This window comes from Nilaparvata lugens, chromosome 3, assembly GCF_014356525.2.
Source record: "Nilaparvata lugens isolate BPH chromosome 3, ASM1435652v1, whole genome shotgun sequence".
NCBI classification, from domain to species: Eukaryota; Metazoa; Arthropoda; class Insecta; order Hemiptera; family Delphacidae; genus Nilaparvata; species Nilaparvata lugens.
In genome coordinates this window covers 6497696-6521885 of record NC_052506.1, presented here as the reverse complement: position 1 = coordinate 6521885, position 24190 = coordinate 6497696, and the positions used below count along the sequence as shown (strand labels likewise).

The window sequence follows — 24190 nt, the reverse complement described above, 5'->3', positions numbered from 1 at the left end:
GACCCTCACTTTTGCTTGGTTCTTATCACACTCCTTGACTTTGTATCCTTCACATCTTCGACTTTTCTTCCTTTCTACTAACAGTTTCCAGTATCGTTCTTCTCGTACTTCTCTACTCTTCTTCCTCTCTCACTCTCATTCTTTTTCTATATATCTTATCATCTTCCAATTCTTGTTCCGAATCGGTATTAATCACCAATGTTTAGACCTACACGTGGCATTGATTATTAATTTTTCAGCTGGAACAATTTTTGAGACAAAGTGCTAAATAAACGTCTACAGTTTCATCAATGCTGTATCGGCAATATGAAAACGCATGCAGTTAATATGTAGAATGAAGTTGTTGTTATTTACATAAAGAAATTATATTCTTTCATTTTTATTTAATTAAAATTTCAAAATTATTCGAGCCCTGATAGAATGACTGACTCACTGTACAGTCAGTCGAAAATTTTAATATGGGAATGAGGGGTATTTTGGCTAGCTGAGCAAAAAAATAAGGTCATATGCACCTTTTCGTTGTATTTTCAAATGAAAAATGAGTTTTGTGGGTTGTCAAAACTCCCTCTGAAAGGGAAACTATTCAACTTATTCTATCTTTTAGTAATATAACAAAGATCATCCATCCATGTATCATCTTCTATACTATAATAAAGGAAAGAACTGGATTATAAACGTAGCCTATACAGGTGTAAAGTATAGGGAAATTATGTTTGACGCATTATCACGTCAGAACTACTGGACTGATTAACTTGAAATTTTGCATATAGATTTTTGCTTAGCCGAGGGTGGTTATAGACCAATTTTAAATTCTTCAAGATTTGATTTCATCAAGTTTTCAGTTTGTCAAGTTTTCAATTATTTGTCATGCTTCCAGTTTGTATGGAAGCAGCAGAAGATTTCTCTTGAAAGGGAAATCAGAAGATAGGTATGATTGGGGATCCTTTTCGAATGATAAAAACAGGTTTTCCGTCACACCCAAATTTTTTTCGCCATTTTGAATCCAACTTCTTTTTTCAATTGAAAGGTGGTCATTTTGATTTACTTGAAATGCAGCATATAAATTCTCAATCAACCGAGAATTCTTATAGGCCTATTTTGAATTCTTCTAGATTTCATTACGTCAAGTTTTAAGAAAGACCCTTGCGAAGCACGGGTTACCTGCTAATACATAAATAAAAAAATCTAATCTAATCTAATCTTTCTCTTTCAGACACAAACAGTTTCTCTGTCTTTATTTCTTCCTCTGTCTCTATTTCTTTCTTTGTCTTCATTCCTTTCTCTGTCTTAATTTCTTTCTCTGTCTCCATTTCTTCCTCTGTCTTCATTTCTTCCTCTGTCTTCATTTCTTTCTCTGTCTTCATTTCTTTCTCTGTCTCCATTCCTTCCTCTGTCTTCATTTCTTTCTCTGTCTTCATTCCTTCCTCTATCTTTATTTCTTTCTTTGTCTTCATTCCTTTCTCTGTCTTCATTTCTTTCTCTGTCACCATTCCTTTCTCTGTCTCCATTTCTTTCTCTGCCTTCATTCCTTCCTCTATCTTTATTTCTTTCTCTGTCTCCATTTCTTTCTCTGTCTTTATTTCTTTCTGTCTTCATTTCTTCATCTGTCTTAATTTCTTTCTCTGTCTTCATTCCTTTCTCTGTCTTCATTTCTTTCTTTGTCTTCATTTATTTGTCTGTCTCTATTTCTCTCTCTTTCCCTCCCATTGGTGGCTCTAACACGCCACGCAATTCTTGGTCCATTCATTTTTCAATTTTGCAGAGAAATATAAGGTCTGATTCAAGGCTTCATTTCATCTCCCTCCTTCAAGGACTAATCCCTTTATTTCAGTCGTGTGCGCCTATTCCATCTACCTGCTCCCCTCTCAATCTCGGAGCACTCGGAAAATTTCTTCCATTATCGCCGGGTTTTTCTACTATTCCACCCCATTTCTTATTTTCCAGCTTCTCTCTTTGATATTTCATCACGTTTCACCTCCAACTCGTGAAGAGTGTCTTACGTTTATAGCGCAAGCGTTGACCATTAGCGTTGATTTTTGCTTCTATTCCATCATATTTCTTATCCGTAGTTCTTCTCTCGTGATATTCTATTTCATCTTTCTTGAGAAATTATCTATTTTGACATTTTTCCTCCTCCAAATCATTGCTAAAGCTCTGTACACACACACACACATCTATTTTTGTTCGTACGTTATTTTACCATCCTTATAAATTCTATTAGATTGAACAGATGATTTCAAAAAGATTATGTTTGACAAGTTCCGTTTAATCTGATAGGATTTATATGGACGGTAAAGAATCGTACGTTCAAAAATCGATTTGTGTGGACAGGTCAATGTGTACACAGATCGATTTTTGGACGTACATTTTACTTTCCATGTCCTATTACCATAGGTAAGGAAAGTATTGCTTTCCGAAAAAAATTAAGGTACCCCAATTTCTAAATTTCTATACGTTTCAAGGTCCCTGAGTCCGAAAAAGTGGTTTTTGGGTATTGGTCTGTATGTGTGTGTGTGTGTGTGTGTGTGTGTGTGTGTGTGTGTGTGTGTGTGTGTGTGTGTGTGTGTGTGTGTGTATGAGTGTATGTGCGTCTGTGTACACGATATCTCATCTCCCAATCAACGTAATGACTTGAAATTTGGAACGTTAGGTCCTTACAATATAAGGATCCGACACCAACAATTTCAATCAAATGAGATTCAAGATGGCGGCTAAAATGGCGAAAATGTTGTCAAAAACATGTTTTTTTGCGATTTTCTTGAAAACGGCTCCAACGATTTTGATTAAAGTTATACCTATAATAGTCATCGATAAGCTCTATCATCTGCCACAAGTCCAATATCTCTAAAAGTTTAGAAGCTCCGCCCCATCTATGCAAAGTTTGATTTTAGATCATCGATTATCCGGCTTCAGATACAATTTAAACAAAAAAATTCAAATGGAAAAGATTGAGCATGAAAATCTCTACATTTAATGTTCAGTAACATTTTCATAAGCTCGAAATTCGAGAAAATGTGATTATCCAATTGCAAACTGTTGGCAACTGTTGATTCTATTAAATCATTCACTATCAAGAGATAGCAGACCTCGTGTGTCTCCAGCGTTATAGTCCTGTCACCAGCTGGCTTAGATCTTTGAATAGTAGACTTGAGATGCGCGGGAACATTAGCATCAGTTGATCAATTTTCATAATGGCAAGGAAAGTTGTGTGAGTGCGCCACACCAGATTTTCTTGTCAAGCTGTTGCCGTGCTGTGTGGCGGGTTGCCTAACCTCAGCCGTTGCCGTGAAAAGATTCTCTTGAAAATAATTGACAAGTTTTTGATTTGAATGTGACAATCGAGACAATCTTGCGTGACAATTGATTTTGTTTCATAACAGAAAATTTGCACAGTATCTCCCACAGTATTACTGCCATCTTTTGTATCAATTCCAATGCGATATTCCATTTCTGGAATTATTTTAGAAATGGGATGAATAACACATGGAAATTGATTTATTTATTTCATGTAACAAACAAAATACAATTCAAATGAAAATAATAAACATTTATTATTTATTTTTTTATTTCATGTTACAAACAAAATACATTTCAAATAAAAATAATAAACATTTTTTTCATGCATGGGCAAAATGCCTGTGTGCAGGAAAGAGTAGCAATCTGTAGAGTTTCATAATGACAATAGTTCATAATAAGTTAACATAATGAAAAACAGGACAATATATGTGAAAGATGGAAAAGATTGAAATGAGAGATGGAAAAATGAAGTATGATGTGAAGAAGAAGAGAGAGAAAAATGAATGAGGGGCAGAAAACTCACTGTCAAGAACAAGAACAAGAGAAACGAATCAGAACAATGGCCAACCGACTCAGCATGCATTAAGGCTGGTCTTATCAAAAAGTATAATTTAATTTAAGAAAATCTAAAATTCTTATCCTACCAACCTCAAATAGCCATCTATTAATGTGGCGTTTGTATGCGCCTATAGACCGTGCTTCAATGTCTTTAATATATTGGGGGAGTTTTGTGTAATAGTTATTTGTATATCTAGAGTGAAAAGTGCTGTTTTTTCTCCCTGAGGGAAAAGTATGAAGCCCGAGGCGAAGCCCGAGGCGAAGCCGAGTGCAACAATTTTCCTGAGGGAGAAAAAACATTTTTCACTCGTGATATACACAAAATTTTTCCTCCACCTACATTTTTATAAAAACTGCAAATAAAACAATTTTTAAAAACGTATGTGTTACAACATAATCTAAAAAGTAAACAGAAACAGCTGGCTTGTAATCACAGTTCTCCTCCGACAGCACTATCTGTCGGCTGAAGTTGTAACAACAATGACAGCCACAACTACAGCCATGATGAAGTTCCCGTTTCAAATTTGATTAGTTAATAAGTAATATTCGTTGGCTGGTATTTTGAATAACATGGATTAAAAGAAAAAAATATAAATTTTTTCTAGTATAGTGATATGAAGTTTGTAATAATAATTTCAGCATACAAACATAAATTTTATATATCGATCAAATGTCTGGTTGAGGTATTGAATTTAGTTGGTTTAATGACTACTCTATATGCTTCCTCATCTGAGCTTAGACCTTCTGACCTATTCCAAATGTACGTTTTTAGAATAGAGATGCTTCCCATGTTATTTAAATGGAGTCACTTTTACTCCCTAGGGAGTTTTTCTGTTTTTTAGTACCAAGAGCGAAAAAGTGACACTTTAGTATCATGTTTCAGGGAGTAAAGTAAGTACTTTTGACAGTAGGTGGAGGAAAAAGTATATTTTGCTTTATAGAATGGATTTGTTGTGTTTATTGATTTGGATACTCTAGGAATAACAATGTCAACGTTCACCGAGCTCCTGGTTGTATAGTCATGTTGGACTTGAGCGTGACAATCAGATTAGATAACATTGGAGTTCTTCATTCATGTATGTCACAATATATGAATAATGGATGATGAATTTATTGCCAAATACAAGAAATATTTTTTACAAATAAAATTATTAAATTACAATAGATTTGGATTGACTGGAAAAAGAAGCCTTGAGCTCCAGTCACGAGTTCTAAAAATAAGGAATACGTTTTTTAATATAAAAACAGCAGTACAAATGATACAATTCTGTTGATGAATGATAATCTATGGATATTGAATATTATCAATAATCAAGTACTTGATGAACAAAATATAGATGCACAGAAAAATAATATAAACATTGTAGATTTTTATAATTTTTCCACAAATAATATTGCCAAAAATTGGTGATTCAGCCAACTCAATTCTCAATTTTGAAATAATTGTTTTGTTTCACCTACGATTTTATTAATCGCAATTTGCTTATACACTAATTTACATCAAATGACAGTGTTGATAGTTATTCAACGTGTTTTACAAAGTATGAAATATAAATTAACGAGAATTAATTGAATGAAAAAGACTAAGAAATTGTCAAAAATCACAGATTTATTGATACATAGCTTTCTAAGACCGGTTTCGGTTATTACACCATTAATAAAAAACTTTTATCAGAGATTGACAATGGTGTAATAACCGAAACCGGTCTTTCTAAGTATCAATAAATCTGTGGTTTTTGACAATTTCTCAGTCTTTTTCATTCAATATGAATAATTACCACAATATCAACTTCTCAACTACACAAAAAATGAGAATTGAAGATTAAATGCAATTCAAGTGGCGATAATATAATATTGTGCTGTAACTTAATAAACAAGCGGTGTTTCAACAAAATTATTTAGAAACTTTGAATAACGATAATATAATTTCGTGAAGTAACTTCATAAATCGGCAGTGTTTCAACAAATAATAAATTGATTCTCTGAAAAGGATATCTTGTAGAATAGTACAGTTTTTTGTAGAATTTCGTTGTTTTTCAGTGAAAATGGACTACATTTTAGAGAAGTGAAACCATATAACCCTATTTCGGACTTTCAAAATGTTATCTAAATTTGGGAGAGAAATAATACAAGGAGTATCCTTAGTTTTTCTCTCGCAATCAGTGCTACTTTGTAAAAATTGTAAATAGATAAATAAAATAAATAATATACTTCTCATCATCACACGACCGGGAGTACAATGGTAGTGCAATGGAGATCATATGGATGTTGAATTTCATTGATTATCAAGTACTTGATAAACAAAATATAGATGCACAGAAAAATAATATAAACATTCTCGAGTTTTAATAATTCTTACACAATGATGATGATGAGTAATCAGTATAATGATAACCTGATACAAAATTGATGATAGCGTGAATCTATACCTGCAAATTTTAATATTGAAATTCAACATCACCCTAAACATTTTACCGCTCCCGATAACAAATCGCGGTTACTATCGGAGAAAGATGGGGCCTTTTGTGCTGAAAATTTTCATGAAAAGTCCTCTAATGGAAAGAACAAAGAGATTTTTTCAGGTTGAATGGTTTCCTGATTGTTGAAGGGAAATGCCTGCTCTGCTCTGCCTTTCCAATCCCTTTATGATCAAGGGCGCCCTTTGCCCTCCTCCATCCCTCCCCTCCAGCCAGCGGGGAACTCCTCATATCATTTATGGAAATGCTTTTCATGCGGAAACGCCAACTTTCCCCGTTTTATCTGCTCCAATGATCATTAAATATTCCATATACTGCATGTATATCACGTGTGTTTGAGTAGCAGCGCGGTAGTGACTTTGACGATTGAAATCAATTATGATAAATATTGCATTATCCTGTTTCTCTCTGGATATTATTCACAAATTTTCGGGATTTACAATCCAATTATGAAGGATACTGAATTTGAACTTATTCTTATAATACTATTTCGACATTCAAATCCATTATCGAATCCTCTTCAATTATTTTCTCATTATATATGTATCTTTTCCACAATATTATTCATATCGATAACGGTTGACTAAAATAAGTGACAATTGTTACAATTCTACATTGTCCTCTCAGTCATGGGACCGTTCATTCATAAAATTGAACGGAAATTCCATCGTAATTTATGAATTATATCATCAATTTTATCCGTCTCATTTTTCTTCATCTATATATATAAAAGCGAAATGGCACTCACTCACTGACTGACTGACTGACTGACTCACTCACTCACTTACTCACTCACTCACTCACTCACTCACTCGCAGAACTAGAAATCTACCGGACCAAAAACATTCAAATTTGCTAGGTATGTTCAGTTGGCCCTTTAGAGGCGCACTGAAAAATCTTTTTGCGATCTTTTAAATCTAAGGGTGGTTTTTAAGGGTTTAAAGTTCTTTTAGCATGTATATTCTTCTTATTCCAATATCTTAAAATTATAATTAGAATCTCTATACTATATGTTAATATAGAACTATAATCTAGAGAGAGTACCTCTTCGAAACGGTTGTTCTGGTAACTAAATTAAAAAATTTGTCAGGTTGGCATTAAGTTGAGTTGACTTTGTTAGGTTGGCACCAAGTTGAAGATTGAAATGCATTTATCCAGGACCTCCTAAATACCAATTTATCCAATTAGTCAAAATTAGCGTTTTCTCAGCTTTTCTGCGTTTCCTCACCTTTTTCAATAATTGATGGAAATATATTAAATTCAGTACACAGGTTTAGCTGAGGTGGAAGAATTTTGTTCGCCAAAGTTACGCCGATAGAGTAACAGGTGTTTTTCGAGATCAGATTGACATAATACGTTCAAATTCGATACAGAGGTTCCGCTGAGGTCTACATGCAGGCGAGCGAAGCGAGCCCGCTGATCTCATTCTTGGACAATCCAGTCGGGGGTCCAGAATTCGGTACAGAGGTTCCGCTGAGGTCTACATGCAGGCGAACGAAGCGAGCCCGCTGATCTCATTTTTGGACGATCCAGCCGGGGGTCCAGGGGGCGGAGCCCCCTGGCTAGACGGATATGGCGAGCGAAGCGAGCTTTACGATTAGTATTTTATATTTGTTCTAAGCGAATAATCTTCGAATGAATATTCATTCCCTGAAATCTTATGCAGTGCACAGTAAAACCTTGAACACTAATATTATAGATGATAATTTTTCCCCTACAATTCCTCTTAAGAATGCAACTGCTGATAAAAAATCTAATGAATATCAAATATCACTTCTCATTAAAATTGAAAGCAGAGAATTTCCTTTCCGTTTAAAAGAAAAACTGATCCAATAATTCACTCTTCTTTGTGAGTATCCAGTGTTATCCACATATAGAATGTAAAAGGGACATACCACTCACTATACCACATACCAGCAACACATTTGTAGCCTACAATGTGGACTTTCAAAGGCCTATGACTAATCTTTAAATAAGTGTAATATTTCTAAAGTTTCTAATTTATTGTGATTCATTCAGAGTACAAAATCAACCTTCAAAATTCAAAATTTTAAATCATCATTTCTGTACCGAAAATCAAGTGACGAAGCAGTGTGTGACTATATAACCTTATCTTTTGGAGAACATTAACATTTTATCAAAATTTTTGGAGAGAAATAGTACAGGCTTTGCCTAGTTTTTCCTCCAATGTCTTGATTGTATTATGATTATAGTATTTTATACAATAAATGAATAAAATGAATAAATAAATCTTTGAAATTTCAAGAAAATGTTTATCATGAGTTGCGGTTTGACCTCTTGAATGTGCTTATTTTTGTTGAGGTCTCTCACATCCTATTTTCAGTAATCTACATAGTAATAATTTTAGTGATGAATTCTTTAATAGTTATCAGTTCCGAAATTTTTCCATCATCAACTACAAGAACGTTTAGCATTCCGAAATAAAAATATGAACGAACATCGTACAATATCATAAAACGATCCAACCAAGATTTGGGAAGTTACTTTCGAACACAAACTTCCCCATATTTCAATTGTGTGTTGGGGCCGCTCAACTTATCCCATAATACGGCAAAATACTTATTTCGAATTTTATCAAGTAGGCTGACATTCTGCTGGAGCGGAATGTATTCAGTAGAAGTCCTGTCGTAAGACTTCTCTGCAGTTCCCAAACTCTTTGCATGAAAATCCAATACTTTGGAGCGCTTTTGAGCTGCTTTTTAAGGGTTGCCTGCATGGCAGAGTTGGAAAAAGTTCTACATACGCAGTCTTTCTCCTATCCTCACTCGGTCTCTCTCACTCTCTCAAGTTGTTAGTGAACCGTTCTCGCACCATTTGGAGAACACATGAAAGCACTTTGAATAGCGTAGCGCCGTACAGTGGCGCACAATTAAAGTTTGCCAGACACCAAAAAAGAATTTGCGTGCAGGTCAATATGAATGGGCCTTCGCTTGTCGATTAGCTTGAATGAAATATTTCGCAACGGTGTCTGCCGTATTATGTAGTCTTTTAGAGTGGAGTGCGTGTTACACTTGAGGGGTTTTGGAGAGTTATTATCAATGAAAATTGTGGAAAGTGATGGAAAACATTCTCATTCAAGCCAGTTTCTCATTCATATTTTTCACACTTCATTGACACTTTTTTGGACTGGAGACACTAGATCTCCCTTATCAGCCAGATTAGCTCTTATATAAGCCTCATTAGCCAGCCTAAAAATATAGTGAGGTCCCCGTAATAATAGCAGTATTTTTCCCTTTTTGTGTAGTTGAGAAGTTAATATTGTGGTAATTATTCATATTAAATGAAAATATCAAGAAATTGTCAAAAACCACAGATTTATTGATACTCAGAAAGAATGTTAATATTGTGGTAATTATTCATATTGAATAGAAATATCAAGAAATATTCAAAAATCACACATTTATTGATACTTAGAAAGACCGGTTTCGGTTGTTACACCATTGTCAATCTTTAAGAAACTGAGAGATTGACGTTTATTAGAGATTGGCAATGGTGTAACAACCGAAACCGGTTTTTCAAAGTATCAATAAATCTGTGGTTTTTGACAATTTATTAGTATTTTCATTTAATTAAAGGCAGTATATATTTTTTCCATTAATATTGTGTTGCTATCCCTGACTATTATTCGAAACATCTGATAGCGCTATCTTATTTTAGCTCTGCAACGTTGCCAAATCGTGTTTTAACAATGTATAAATATAATTGATTAACATTTTTTTTTTCATTTTTCAGTGGACTCGCTTACCTTTATTTTGCGTACCTATTCCTCTGTTACTTCCTTACCCCATTTCTCCCTTCCCTTTTCTCCTCATCACTTCTCTCTTCTCTTCTTTACATAGGAAAGAAGATAGTTGGCTAGGTATCTTTCTCTCTTTTCTTCCTCTTCTCCAACACACCCAACCACAAGGCCCATGGTTTTCTACATGTGTAACATTTTATTGTATTTTATTTGTTTTGTAATTCTTTGTTATTTTGTTTTGTGTGTTTTTAATAATGATAATAAATTTGGAAATATTCAATCTTAATTATGAAATTTGGTAATTTAATCATTGAAAATATATTCTCTTGACGAATAACTTTTAAACAAGAATGAATCGTAAATATTTCTCATGGAAGATGCCAATATGAGCTATCTTCTATACAAGGCAGAGAATTGACAACGCTGCACTTCAAACTTTTTCCGCTTCTTACATGAAATGGACCTCATTATGGCCGTATTAACCCTCTTATTATTAAACGAAAATCCAAATTAAATATCGAATGGAAAAGACTAAGAAATTGTCAAAAACCACAGATTTATTGATACTTAGAAAGACCTGTTTCGGTTATTACACCATTGTCAATCTCTGATAACTGGTTTACAATGGTGTAATAACCGAAACCGGTCCTTCTAAGTATCAATAAATCTGTGGTTTTTGACAATTTCTTAGTCTTTTTCATTCAATATGAATAATTACCACAATATTAACTTCTCAACTACATAAAAAGTACAAATTTAATGTTGTAAATCACCCCGAAGGCTTCTGCTACTGCAAATATCGACAACAGGGTAAACAGCTACATGAAATTCGATGAGCGCTACTATTTAAAAATTATTTGTCAGCCCTCTTATTATTATTTCTACTCACTCTCCAAAACAAACCAACACAGTAATAAAAGACATCGGAGTGAGACATCCATATCATGCCGACATACCTATTTTAAAACTAAAGAATGTGTGTATGAGAACAGCCTTCGGGATTCATATGAACTGTGACTGAGCTGAAATAGTATTATTGTGAGAAAGAAAAATATCATTTTCATTATTTAAGGACTCATTCTTTAATAACTTTCAAATAGATTCACATTAATTGCCACCAATTTATTTATTCATTTATTTATTTATTCACAATGCAAATGACACAAATGTAATAATATTGAAAGATAAAATAATAAGATAGTCCTTGTGCTATCTTTCTTCTAAATTTATAGGTGAAAAAGTTCGAAATAAGGTTAGAATTTCACGTGTACAATTTTGATAAAATTTCAGTCCAAAACAAAAATGAAAACTATAAATTTTGAATTTGGATGTCTTGAATTAATAAATTAATTAGAAATTATTGTAATGATTTCCAGTTGCAGTCTCCGATCTTCAATTTTTATCCGCCCGTGTTCAATGTTTTGAATATGAAAGCATCTCTCATTCAGCTTTCTTGAGACTTCTTAATTCCTCTCCAAGTTTAGATAATCATACCTCACTCCCTTAATTCAGCTTTCTTGAGGCTTCTTAATTCCTCTCCAAGTCAAAATAATCATACCTCCCTCTCTCCATCTTCAGAATTTCAATACGATTCCAGTTTTTGTGCGATATACAACCTTTCCCGCTCGACTGGCTTCGTTGAAAAGCTGTTTAATCCAGCGTTAACCAATCAACATCTCAGATTTTCACCGCTGAGTTCGAACGGAGGGGATTCTGTTTGCTTCCCCCCTTCTCAAGATGCTGACTGACGTCTTCAGGATTCTGACAGATTGGAGTCGTGTCTATAGTGAAGTCCACGTTATAAAGGCAGTTTTTGATTTACATTGGGGTTGCTATCCTTGTCTATCATTCGACAAAGCAGACAGCGCTATCCTTTTCTAGCTCTGCGACGTTGCCAGATCGTCTTTTAGCATTTTATTAATATGGGTACTCAATAAACAGGATATTCAATCTCAATTTTGAAAACTTATTATTAACTGTATATTTGTAATATATTTTCTTGGCATATAAAATATGATTAATCATTATTAAACAAAAATGAACACTGTTAATATTACATCATATATTCAGGTATATAAACATCCGATACAATGAGGTCTATATTATAAAGGCAGTATTTCATGAACATTGGAGTTGCTATCCTTGTCTATCATTCAGCAAAGCAGACAGCGATCATCAGTCCCTTTCTAGCTCTGCAACGTTGCCGGATCGTCTTTTAACAATGTAGGAATATACTCAGTCAATAAAACATTTAATCTTAATTATGAAAATTCATCAATTAATCATTAAAAACTATATTTTCTTGACACATAACAAATAGTTCACCATTTTAAACAAAAATTGACAGTTAATAGGGGAAAGTGGGGCAAAACCGACATTGTAAACAAGCACAACAGAACGTTCGTGGCTGACAGCGATCTCCAAATGGCGCACGTTTCTTCTCCTTGATACAGAGCGTCTACCGCACATGTGCGGAACTGCGATCGCAGTGCTGCAGCGGATATAAATTGAAACGGAACTTACTTTCTGCACGTGCTATCGTATTAAAAATTACTTTTTCATACCATATACAGTTCAATAATTATTTTCTTAGTCTATATTATGTAAATTCATCTATAATTTTGCTGTATTGTAAGCTATTGTATTAAGTGTATAAGCCAGTATAGATTGTAATCTACATAAATAAAGTACTCAATCAATCAATCAATCAATCTTCAATATTCAGCCGCCCGTGTTCAATGTTTTGAATATGAAAGCACCTCTCATTCAGCTTTCTTGAGACTTCTTAATTCCTCTCCAAGTTTAGATAATCATACCTCACTCCCTTAATTCAGCTTTCTTGAGGCTTCTTAATTCCTCTCCAAGTCAAAATAATCATACCTCCCTCTCTCCATCTTCAGAATTTCAATACGATTCCAGTTTTTGTGCGATATACAACCTTTCCCGCTCGACTGGCTTCGTTGAAAAGCTGTTTAATCCAGCGTTAACCAATCAACATCTGAGATTTTCACCGCTGAGTTCGAACGAAGGGGGTTTTATTTGCTTCCACCCTTCTCAAGATGCTGACTGACGTCTTCAGGACTCTGACAGATTAGAGTCGTGTCTATAGTGAAGTCCACGTTATAAAGGCAGTATTTGATTTACATTGGGGTTGCTATCTATCCTTGTCTATCATTCGACAAAGCAGACAGCGCTATCCTTTTCTAGCTCTGCATCGTTGCCGGATAGTCTTTTAACAATGTAGGATGATAGAACAGAATATTCAAATTCAGTTTTGAAAACTTATCATTAACTCTTCATTTAGAAAATATTTTCTTGGCACAAAAAATTCATCATTTTAAACAAGAATGAACTGTTAATATTAATATCATAAATTATAACATCCGATACAATGAGGTCTATATTATAAAGGCAGTATTTGATAAACATTGGTGTTGCTATCCTTGTCTATCATTCGACAAAGCAGACAGCGATCATCAGACCCTTTCTAGCTCTGCAACGTTGTCGGATCGTCTTTTAACAATGTAGGAATATACTCAGTCAATAAAACATTATTTAATCTCAATTTTGTTATCCATCGTATCTTAATCTTTTTAATTCAAAATTAATTGTTGCAAGTGTTTGTGTTTTGTTTTAATGTGGAAATTAGTGAAGAATTGGAAAGTCGCACATAACCTTTATTTGGACAATTTATTTTATGAAATTGGGATGAAAAGAAGTTTTGGACTGTAGTCTGTTTCTTTGTCCTTAAGTTGATTGTAAATGATAAATAAATAAAGAAATGAATAAATAATTATGAAAATTCATCAATTAATCATTAAAAAATGTATTTTCTTGACGCATAACTCATAATTCACCATTTTAAACAAGAATTGTTTATATAGCATATACAGTTAATATAGCATCAGATATACCGGTATCAGATAAAGTAATAGCTATTGGTCCCCGTTGCCTGAAAAGCAGTCGTTAGGTCATGCCAGAGGCCCTGAAATTGATCAGATGTGACCTGAAAACTCTGACACCAGACCTGAACCAGCCAGGTCAGTCAATATTATTATTGTTAGCTACCGTCTATAGAAGACAGTGGCAAGGCAGAGAATCGGCAACGTTTTGTTCCTATCCTCCTCCACTGCCATTACAACGTTGACCACTCTCCATAAGCAAACTGAAAGAGGCTCGCTGTTTTTGAATGCTTGAGGGAGTGATGGGCCATTAGCCGATGCTAGTACTATATATTGTACCAATATCTGTTGGTATGAGGTAGTTGAATACACCTATAAAGAAGCAGTTGCTTCGTTAAGTATACAAATATACCAATACCCACTATTGCTGAGGTAGTTATATATAGGCCTACCTATAAAGAAGCAGTTGCTATGCTGAGAGTGATGCCGTGAGTATTTTGCGGCTGGTAATTGAATAAGACCCTAATTGAGTTGTTTTCCTTGCGTCAGTGCAGCGGCACAAGAGCCCTTAAACGACTTTCAGTATAAATTTTCTATCGAGTTTGGCAGCCTGGTTCTGGGACGCCACCCACCCAGTTCTTCTTTGCTTGAAACTTGTAATGAATGAGGTTTTGTTGGAGTCGCGGTGAAGAGGAGCGCTTACCTAAATTGGCATACAAAATGAGCTTGTAATTCAAAACAAATCGGGATGGTTCTACTGAACAGTGGCTCGTTAATTTTGCTGCGCCTCTTTCACTCACTCATCCCGTACAATACTCGCGAAGTTTGTCTGTTTTGGGGATTTTTGTATCGCTAATGATTTCCCAAACTTCCCCCGATTTCGAAGATGGTACACTCCATTATCATTGTGTTCATTGATTTTATTAATATGGGTACTCAATAAACAGGATATTCAATCTCAATTTTGAAAACTTATTATTAACTGTATATTTGTAATATATTTTCTTGGCATATAAAATATGATTAATCATTATTAAACAAAAATGAACACTGTTAATATTACATCATATATTCAGGTATATAAACATCCGATACAATGAGGTCTATATTATAAAGGCAGTATTTCATGAACATTGGAGTTGCTATCCTTGTCTATCATTCAGCAAAGCAGACAGCGATCATCAGTCCCTTTCTAGCTCTGCAACGTTGCCGGATCGTCTTTTAACAATGTAGGAATATACTCAGTCAATAAAACATTTAATCTTAATTATGAAAATTCATCAATTAATCATTAAAAACTATATTTTCTTGACACATAACAAATAGTTCACCATTTTAAACAAAAATTGACAGTTAATAGGGGAAAGTGGGGCAAAACCGACTGGTTGGGTCAAACCGACCCCTCACCGATTGACTGACTGGTGCTGTCACCATGCGGGAAAAAATCACTAATTAAGCCTACACAATATGAGTCAGATGTAGCTTGTATTCACAGCTGTAAACTGAATCATATGAGTTCTACAAATTCTTACTGTTTTTTCTAAAAATTTGTTCGATTTTCCAGTCACATATGATTATTTACCTGTCTTAGGTGCTATTGGATACAATTCCAATACGTTTGCCACCTGTAACATAAGATATACCGGTATCAGATACCGTGATAGCTATCGGTCCCCGCTGCCTAAAAAGTAGTCGTAAGGTCATGCCAGAGGCCCTAAAATTGATCAGTTGCGACCTGAAAACTCTGACACCAGACCTGAACCAGCCAGGTCAGTCAATATTATTATTGTTAGCTACCGTCTATAGAAGACAGTGGCAAGGCAGAGAATCGGCAACGTTTTGTTCCTATCCTCCTCCACTGCCATTACAACGTTGACCACTCTCCATAAGCAAACTGAAAGAGGCTCGCTGTTTTTGAATGCTTGAGGGAGTGATGGGCCATTAGCCGATGTTATTGCTATATATTGTACCAATATCTGTTATGAGGTAGTTGTATATACCTATAAGGAAGCTGTTGCTTCGTTAAGTATATAAATATACCAATATCTACTATTGCTGAGGTAGTTATATATATAGGCCTACCTATAAAGAAGCAGTTGCTATGCTGAGAGTGATGCCGTGAGTATTTTGCGGCTGGTAATTGAATAAGACCCTAATTGAGTTGTTTTCCTTGCGTCAGTGCAGCGGCACAAGAGCCCTTAAACGACTTTCAGTATAAATTTTCTATCGAGTTTGGCAGCCTGGTTCTGGGACGCCACCCACCCAGTTCTTCTTTGCTTGAAACTTGTAATGAATGAGGTTTTGTTGGAGTCGCGGTGAAGAGGAGCGCTTACCTAAATTGGCATACAAAATGAGCTTGTAATTCAAAACAAATCGGGATGGTTCTACTGTACAGTGGCTCGTTAATTTTGCTGCGCCTCTTCCACTCACTCATCTCGAACAATACTCGCGAAGTTTGTCTGTTTTGGCGATTTTTGTATCGCTAATGATTTCCCAAACTCCCCCCGATTTCGAAGATGGTACACTCCATTATCATTGTGTTCATTGATTCTGTTATGATCATTGTAATATTCACAACTTGAAACCACTATTGATAATTAATACTTGAATATCAATTGATAAGTATATACCAATTATCTTTTTAATGATACAAGTCGGTGCTAATACCACGGATAGGACATTTCTTATAATGAAACTCATTGGCATTCAATTCTCACTCAGAACTTTCAATCATGTACATTTCTCATTGAACAAGTAAATCTCAATCATGTACATTTCTCATTGAACAAGTAAATCTCAATCATGTACATTTCTCATTGAACAAGTAAATCTCAAGTTATCTCATGATGTGAGTATAATAATTTTAAACAATTCAACCAGCATTATCCGTTCATTCTTCCATAATATTCATTCAGTCATTGAGTTATAAATTTATGCCAAGGTCCATAAATACAGGTCATGATACTCGTGTTCCTTATGAAGCGGCCATTATGTGAGGTCTTTATGGCGGTACATTTGAAATTCCAATCTGCTTATAGCAAAATCATGCATTATGCTTTTTAAAAACAATATTCTGGTTCAACTAATGTGTAAGTTTAGGTTTTCCATTTTTTAATAATGAAATGTCGATACTAAATGGTTCAATCATTCATTTTTTATTATTAAAAATTGTTGTTATCCTTGTAAATTGTTATGATTCATAAGGTATTGGAACAAATAATGGCTAACCTCAAAAACAGTTTGAGGTTCCCAATCATTTAAATATGAAAATGAACAATTCAGTTCCTACTTGGTAGAAAGGTCTTTCAGGAAAGACGGCTTCTCTGATTGGTTCTTGTGGAATTAATCACGGTTGAAATTTAATCGGCTTTTGTGCAACCAGCACTCTATGATTTGTTTGTATAGTTTGTCCTCCTTGTATAATGAACAAATAAATCCTATTCAAGTTGAACAAGCCAAAATGAGAGAGCCATGTGTATTCAGGTAACTTACCAAAGAAAATGAATATAATGTACTCAATATAAAATATGAAATTGAAAAAATTGAATGTACGAGTATCATTAAATCAAATCAATTCTATTGAAAGAAATAGAATGTATCGTATTGAAAAAAGACATTATTTTTGTGAATAGGCCTACCATTATATTTGTTCACTTCAGGTATATAATATCGGGGCACCGAGCTTTGCTCGTTATTTTTATTTGTTGATAAACAGAACACAATTCTCTAAAATGATCGTGTTCATATTTCACAGCTGGCTATTTATGTCATTTTATGAATTTCGGGGATGCGATATTTTGATTTTTCACATACTCACTCGCTCACTCACCTTTTTACTATCCATAGCTGTTTCAGCCAAGTATGAATTATCCTTTTGATGTCGTTCAGCAAGTTTCCCCAAGGATGAGACCTAGTGTGATCGAATTTTTATATCATAAACCTACTATGTTCCAAATTTAGTGAAAATCGTTAGAGCCGTTTTCGAGATCCGTTAAACATAAATAACCAGATATAAAAATACAGAAATTTCTCGCTTAATATATACTAGTAAGATTAATCCACATTATAAGGTCTTGACAACATCAATATCTTTTTCTCTCAATTATGAAGGAATACCACTACATATTATTATGTTCTCACACAATCAAATAACAAGTATCCTATTCTCATCCTTTTCACCTATATTATAGATGAAATAATACTAATACTGAGTAAAATATCTAGTAATATAATCATCTCTGCTTAAGTTATACTTATGACAACAAATCCTCATACTTCTCTCATAAACAATACTAATTGAAAACTGATATCATCAGTTACAGTGTAAGGCATAAATATTAACGTATAAGGGTAAACAGTAAGTTCTTACACAATCAAATTACTAGTAGTTCTGTGAACAGTAGACCTCGCGCTCAGTAAGTTACATTGACCTGTTGTTATGTTTTCTCAAAAATTAATAAATAATTTATCAATTTAAAATGTCTAGAAAAAATCCTAAATAAATATAGAGCTTTCTGTCCTATCTTACCGTGACGTGTCGTCCCGGAATGTGAGTGTGAGCGCTGTTATCAGGTCTGGCTGCAACTGTCTACAACCTTGATGGAATGTAACATTTTCAAGATGTTCGATGTTTTTGAACTGGTAGTATTATAAATAGTCAACTGTCTACTAACGTTGATGGAAAGATACATTTTCAAGATGTTCGATGTTTTTGAACGGGTAGTATTATAGTCCACTAGACAGCTGATTTATGATGAATAATTATAGTCTGATTTTTACGGTAATATTGGCGTATGAAGGAGGCTCCTTTTTCCTTTTATATTATCCTTGAAATGCGAAATTTCCAAAAACCTTGTATGTACGTCGACGCGCAATTTGAAAAGGAACATACCTGTCAAATTTCATGAAAATCTATTACCGCGTTTCGCCGTAAATGCGCAACATAAAAACATAAACATTCAAACATTAAGAGAAATGCCAAACCGTCCACTTGAATCTTAGACCTCACTTCGCTCGGTGAACAAGTAACCTATTCTCATCCTTTTCACCCATATTATAGATGGAATAATACTAATACTTAGTTGAATATCTAGTGATACTTCATCTCTGCTTATACTCTTATGAAAACAAATCCTCATACTTCTCTCATAAACAATACTATTTGAAAACTGATATCATCACTTGCAGTGTAAGGAATAACTTATGAGGCCAAGCAGTGTGTGATTGTAGGAGATTAGAGGTGAATGAAATTCATCATAATGGCGGGCGTTTTGCAACAATCAGCCGCGACCATTTATTCGCAGCGTTTGTGTTTGAGTTACGACCTCAGCTGAGGTTTATAGTCGGATCCCAGCCAACACATCATTGTGCGAATAGAATGAGAGGAGGAAAAGAAAGGGAGGAGAAGGAGTGGTGAAGAAGAATCTTAACCTCAGTTCGCACTCCTTAGAATATTCGTATCGTTTATACTCCTGTGGGAGACATGTCTGAAATATATTTGAGCGGAGTGTGAGGTTGTGGAGCTGCAGCTTCTATGAAAAGTAATCTCCAGTCGCGGAAGGACAACTCTGAGAAATATAGTGGTGCACATCCTTCGTATAATAAATGTTTTGTATCCCGAGGATTAATTGCCCGGTTAAATTGCTGTTAACGACCTAATAATAGCGTTTGGAGGATTACTGGGCGTCAGTGTATTAGTTTTAGTTCTACGACCATAAGTCTCAACTTGACCGGGGCGACCTACATTATAGGATAGAGCGCTGGCTGCAAATATTTCTGGGTTCTATTGCTCTCCTTCTTACTCTCCTCTTTGAACCTTCGGCTCTCCATCTTCCTCTCCTCCTGGAGCCTTCAGATTCTCCTTCTTCATCTCATTCTGAAGCCTTCAGATTCTCCTTCTTCCTCTCCTTCTAGAGCCCTGAGGCTCTCCTTCTTCTGCTCCTTCTAGAGCCCTCAGGCCCTCTCTCTTTGGCAGCTCCCCAGCCCTTAGGCTCTCCTTCTTCCTCTCCTTCTAGAGCCCTCAGGCTCTCCATCTTTCTCTCTTCCTAGAGCCCTCAGGCCCTCTCTCTTTGGCAGCTCCCCAACCAGCCTCACAAAGACCTGCCCACACTGTATAGCTTGCCATTTCTACACTCTATACATCACGATAAATTCTGAAGATTATATACATTCCACACTACACACATATCTATTCCAAAGATCACATATATGATATATTTTGTACGCACATGCGCAGTTACTGGTTCGAAACGAGTTCGGGAAAGTTTGATTAACGACATCAGTACGAGAGAAAACCTTGGCAGCCGACTGGGCGCACCTTAAATTCGAAACAATGGATGTTGTCAATATATTATGGCTTTGCAGGTGATCTAGTGTGGGATAAGATCTGTTTGTTGGGCAGGGTTGTAGTGGTTATTGGAAGAGAATTCTGTAGGACTGCAGGATAAGGTGATGCATAATTTCCTTGTGTTTCTAGAGAGTGTACATAGTATACTTTATACTAATAGATATTATCTATTATTATCCAGAGAAAATCATTATTGAATGCAGTGTATCACCCCGAAGACTTCTGCTACTGCAAATATTGATAACATTCAATTATGATTTTCGATTAATTGACCGAGCGAAGTGAGGTCCAAGATTCAAGTCGACAGTTTGGCATTTCTCTTAATGTTTAAATGTTTGAAAGTTTATAGGTTTATATGTTGCGCATTTACGGCGAAACGCGGTAATAGATTTTCATGACATTTGACAGGTATGTTCCTTTTCTAATTGCGCATCGACGTATGTACAAGGTTTTGGAAATCTTGCATTTCAAGGATAATATAAAAGGAAAAAGGAGCCTCCTCCACACGCCAATATTAGAGTAAAAATCAGACTATAGAATTATTCATCATAAACCAGCTGACAAGTGATTACACATATGTGTGGAGGAGCCAGTCTATTGCTGTATTTCCATAAGGTCTATAGTTTCAGGTACTTGTGAATGAGAATACTGAGTGAGGTCTACTGTTCACAGAACTACTAGTATTATTAATTATTAATTCATTAGCATTAAAAAAAATGCAATTTCTCAGTAACTTCCATTAATAGATAGTATATTAATCAATCTATTTTCCACCACCTATTTGCGCTGGTAACTTTTTCAAAGTTCTTAATCATTTGAATCAAAGACATTTTGTTTGAATCAAATATTGTTTACATTTTTGATATCGACATCTGTCAACGATGATATCGGTTATATCAATAATACAGCAGTATCTGTCAAAACAAAATAAGTACCATTCATTTAAACTGTTTTCTCTACTTACTAAAAATATATTATGACAATATATTTTATGTGGCTTGTAATCATTCTTCTTCCGCTTCCAACCTATTCAATTTTTATCTGTAACAACTGCAAAAATCCTATTTTGGGATATATCTCCATGATATATCATCTTATTTTCTGAATACCATCACCATTCATCAATCAGCAAACATCATGGCAATTTTTACCTGGTTCACCGCCGCTTTAAATAGGTCATTAATTTGTTGTGCAATTAAAGGCTTCCCTCAGGCTTCTACTCCATGCAAATCTTCTTCAGACTTGGAGGAACTTGCGGCGTAGAGAAATGGAGGGAGATCAGCCAATGGCAGTGATGGATTGAGTCATAGGTGGAAGCGTAGTTGCCAATTTGTCGAATAGAGTCAGTCGAGTCTGTGATTGCAGAGAGGAAATTTCCCAAGTTCAACATGAGCGCTTGAATACTCACTGGAAATTAGAGAACGCTGGCCGGTACACAACGGTAACATAGCAGCCGTTGTATCCCTGCCGCTGTATGCATTCTCTACTCCGCATGTCCATCCCAAGTCGGAAGTCAATTTGAACGAAGTATAGTAAATGTGGTAAAGCATGTAATACATAGTATATATTATATCTATATTAGTTTATTATACTGTATTCCACCTGTTACTTTTCAATTGATGTTAGCCATGAATTCTTACAATGTCATCCTCCATTTTCAATTTCCACTTTCAATTTTCATTCTTAAGTAATATATTAATAATCATTTCCAATACTAATCAAGCAAGAAATAAGTTGTTCATGTAGGTAGACCTTAAGAGTACCTTTATTCCATGATACATTATGAAACGATGGTATACTTACGGGAAAAATTGTTTCCCAAGTGGAAAAAATACAAAAATAGTGAAGAGAGAGCCAATCACTTGGGCGGAGATTATTTGGTGGCGAAACGGGAGTCGAAGCACATCTATTAATTGCGATTGATGCCAGCCAGGCAGCGACAGGTGATTGAAGACTCAAGTGATGAATAGCTCGGCCTCAGCACTCGGAAAACACAAACAACGTCATTGAATAATTCATCATTGCTGCACGATTTGTTATTTTGTACGCTTATTCTGTGTGTTGCAGGGATCCGAACGGACCGGCGTCCCCTCGTCAGGGAGCACCCCATTCGGGACCTCCCCATTCAGGGAACCTCCATTCGGGGTCACCCCATCCGTCGGCCGACCCCTCGTCCACGTCTAATCACGAATCGCCATTTTGGGACACGTACGACTCGATTAATCAGCTCTATCTCGAAATGGGTGAGTACCTCGAAAAAGTCACATCTCTTCTCTGGAATATTCAGAGAAAGGAGTAACAACTCATCTAGTCCCGCTTTTAATACGTTTACAGCGTCCCGTCGCATCGAGTCTACTGTTCAGAGAGATTCCTTTCAAACTGTCATCATCCCTTATAACCAACCTCAATGCACCCCATTCATCCAATGGTGTCAGTTCTAAGTACAGTCAGAGCCAATCTGCCTGTTTTTAATTCAGTTATGTCAACAATAGCCGACGGTCGTTTGCTGACAGTGGATTTTTTGTTTTTTACGAGGAAAAAGTGTTGTCAAAAAATTGGGCAAAAGCCGTTGATACAAATAGTCTAGATGCGCGCGCATGCAAAATGAAGAAAGTTTAAAAACGTCGATTGACTTTCAACGGTAGGATAGCTTCAGTTGGCTTCAACATTCATGATTCAATTGGTCTGGTGGGATGCATTGTAGATAGAGGTACAGTGATTGATTTTTATGATTTTTATGATGCTCGCATGAGCTCCAGGCTTGTGCAATGAAAATGATGATAATGAGATATTCATTTATTGCTTGAAGATATGATTGCTTGAAAGCTACTGACTTTTCAGTATCAAATTTATTTTCAACCAGAAGGTAACCCGTGCTCCGCAAGGGTCCAATTAAAAACTTGACGTAATGAAATCTTGAAGAATTGAAAATTAGCCTATGATCATCCTTGATGAATGAAGAATTCATTCAGTTAATCAGTCCAGTAGTTCAGACGTGATGATGCGTCGTTCGTGAATTTCCTACCCTTTACGGGTAGCCTGTTAGTCAGTTCTTTTCATCATTATAATATACATTGATACAGTGAATAATGAGAAATAATTATTATTCTATTTGAGCCATTGACATAAGGGCTTTTGTTAGTTTCAAATGAGACTAATCGTACCCTTGTAATTAATAGAGGAGCAAACTCCGCTGCAAAACAGTAACCTAATTTTGATAAAAAGCAAATGTGGATTTTGATATACGAATCAAGGAGCAAATTCTGATACAATTTTGAAGCTGATTTGCATATGATTCAAGGAGCAAGTGCTGATACAATTCAGAACCTCATTTTGCTTTTCCTTATTTCTAGAGAATAGAAACTCCAATTGAATTGAAATTCCAAAACATTCATTTCGTTTTTGTAATATTATAGAATGGTGGGACAGATTCTCTTCTATCACTTTTCAAACCAATCTCATAAAGAATGGAGAAAAGGCTTTTGGGTATACTTTGGAGTTTTCTCGAAGGTATGATGTTTTTGCAATATCATTTGATATTAGGACGAATATTATTTTATATCACTTCTCAAGCCAAGCTTATAAAAAATGAAAAAAAAATGTAAGCCATTGAGTATACTTTCAAGTTTTCTCGAAGGAATTATACAATATAGAATATAGGAAGTTTCTTTGATCATATATAACTAGGCCTCAAAGTTAGTAGACAGCCTAACGTTGACTATGCCTATCGTTTTTTTGTTTTTGAAGCTTGTAAACTTATTAAATCTATATTGGCTTACTCCAATAAACGAGTGGTTCACAATTAATTACTAGCATAGAGAAAGGATAAGCTCAACCTTTTTGTTTGTCT

General features: G+C 35.2%; 1 protein-coding gene across 1 annotated transcript in view; it reads left to right on the top strand.

The window, feature by feature from the left end:
* Positions 1–24190, top strand: part of LOC111045738 (neuroligin-1) — a gene marked incomplete at its 5' end in the record, with an annotated part of 124775 nt that overhangs the window by 46244 nt on the left and 54341 nt on the right. The window contains 1 exon segment of the mRNA XM_039422708.1: positions 22408–22583. Within this exon segment, the coding sequence (XP_039278642.1) occupies positions 22408–22583 (176 nt within the window).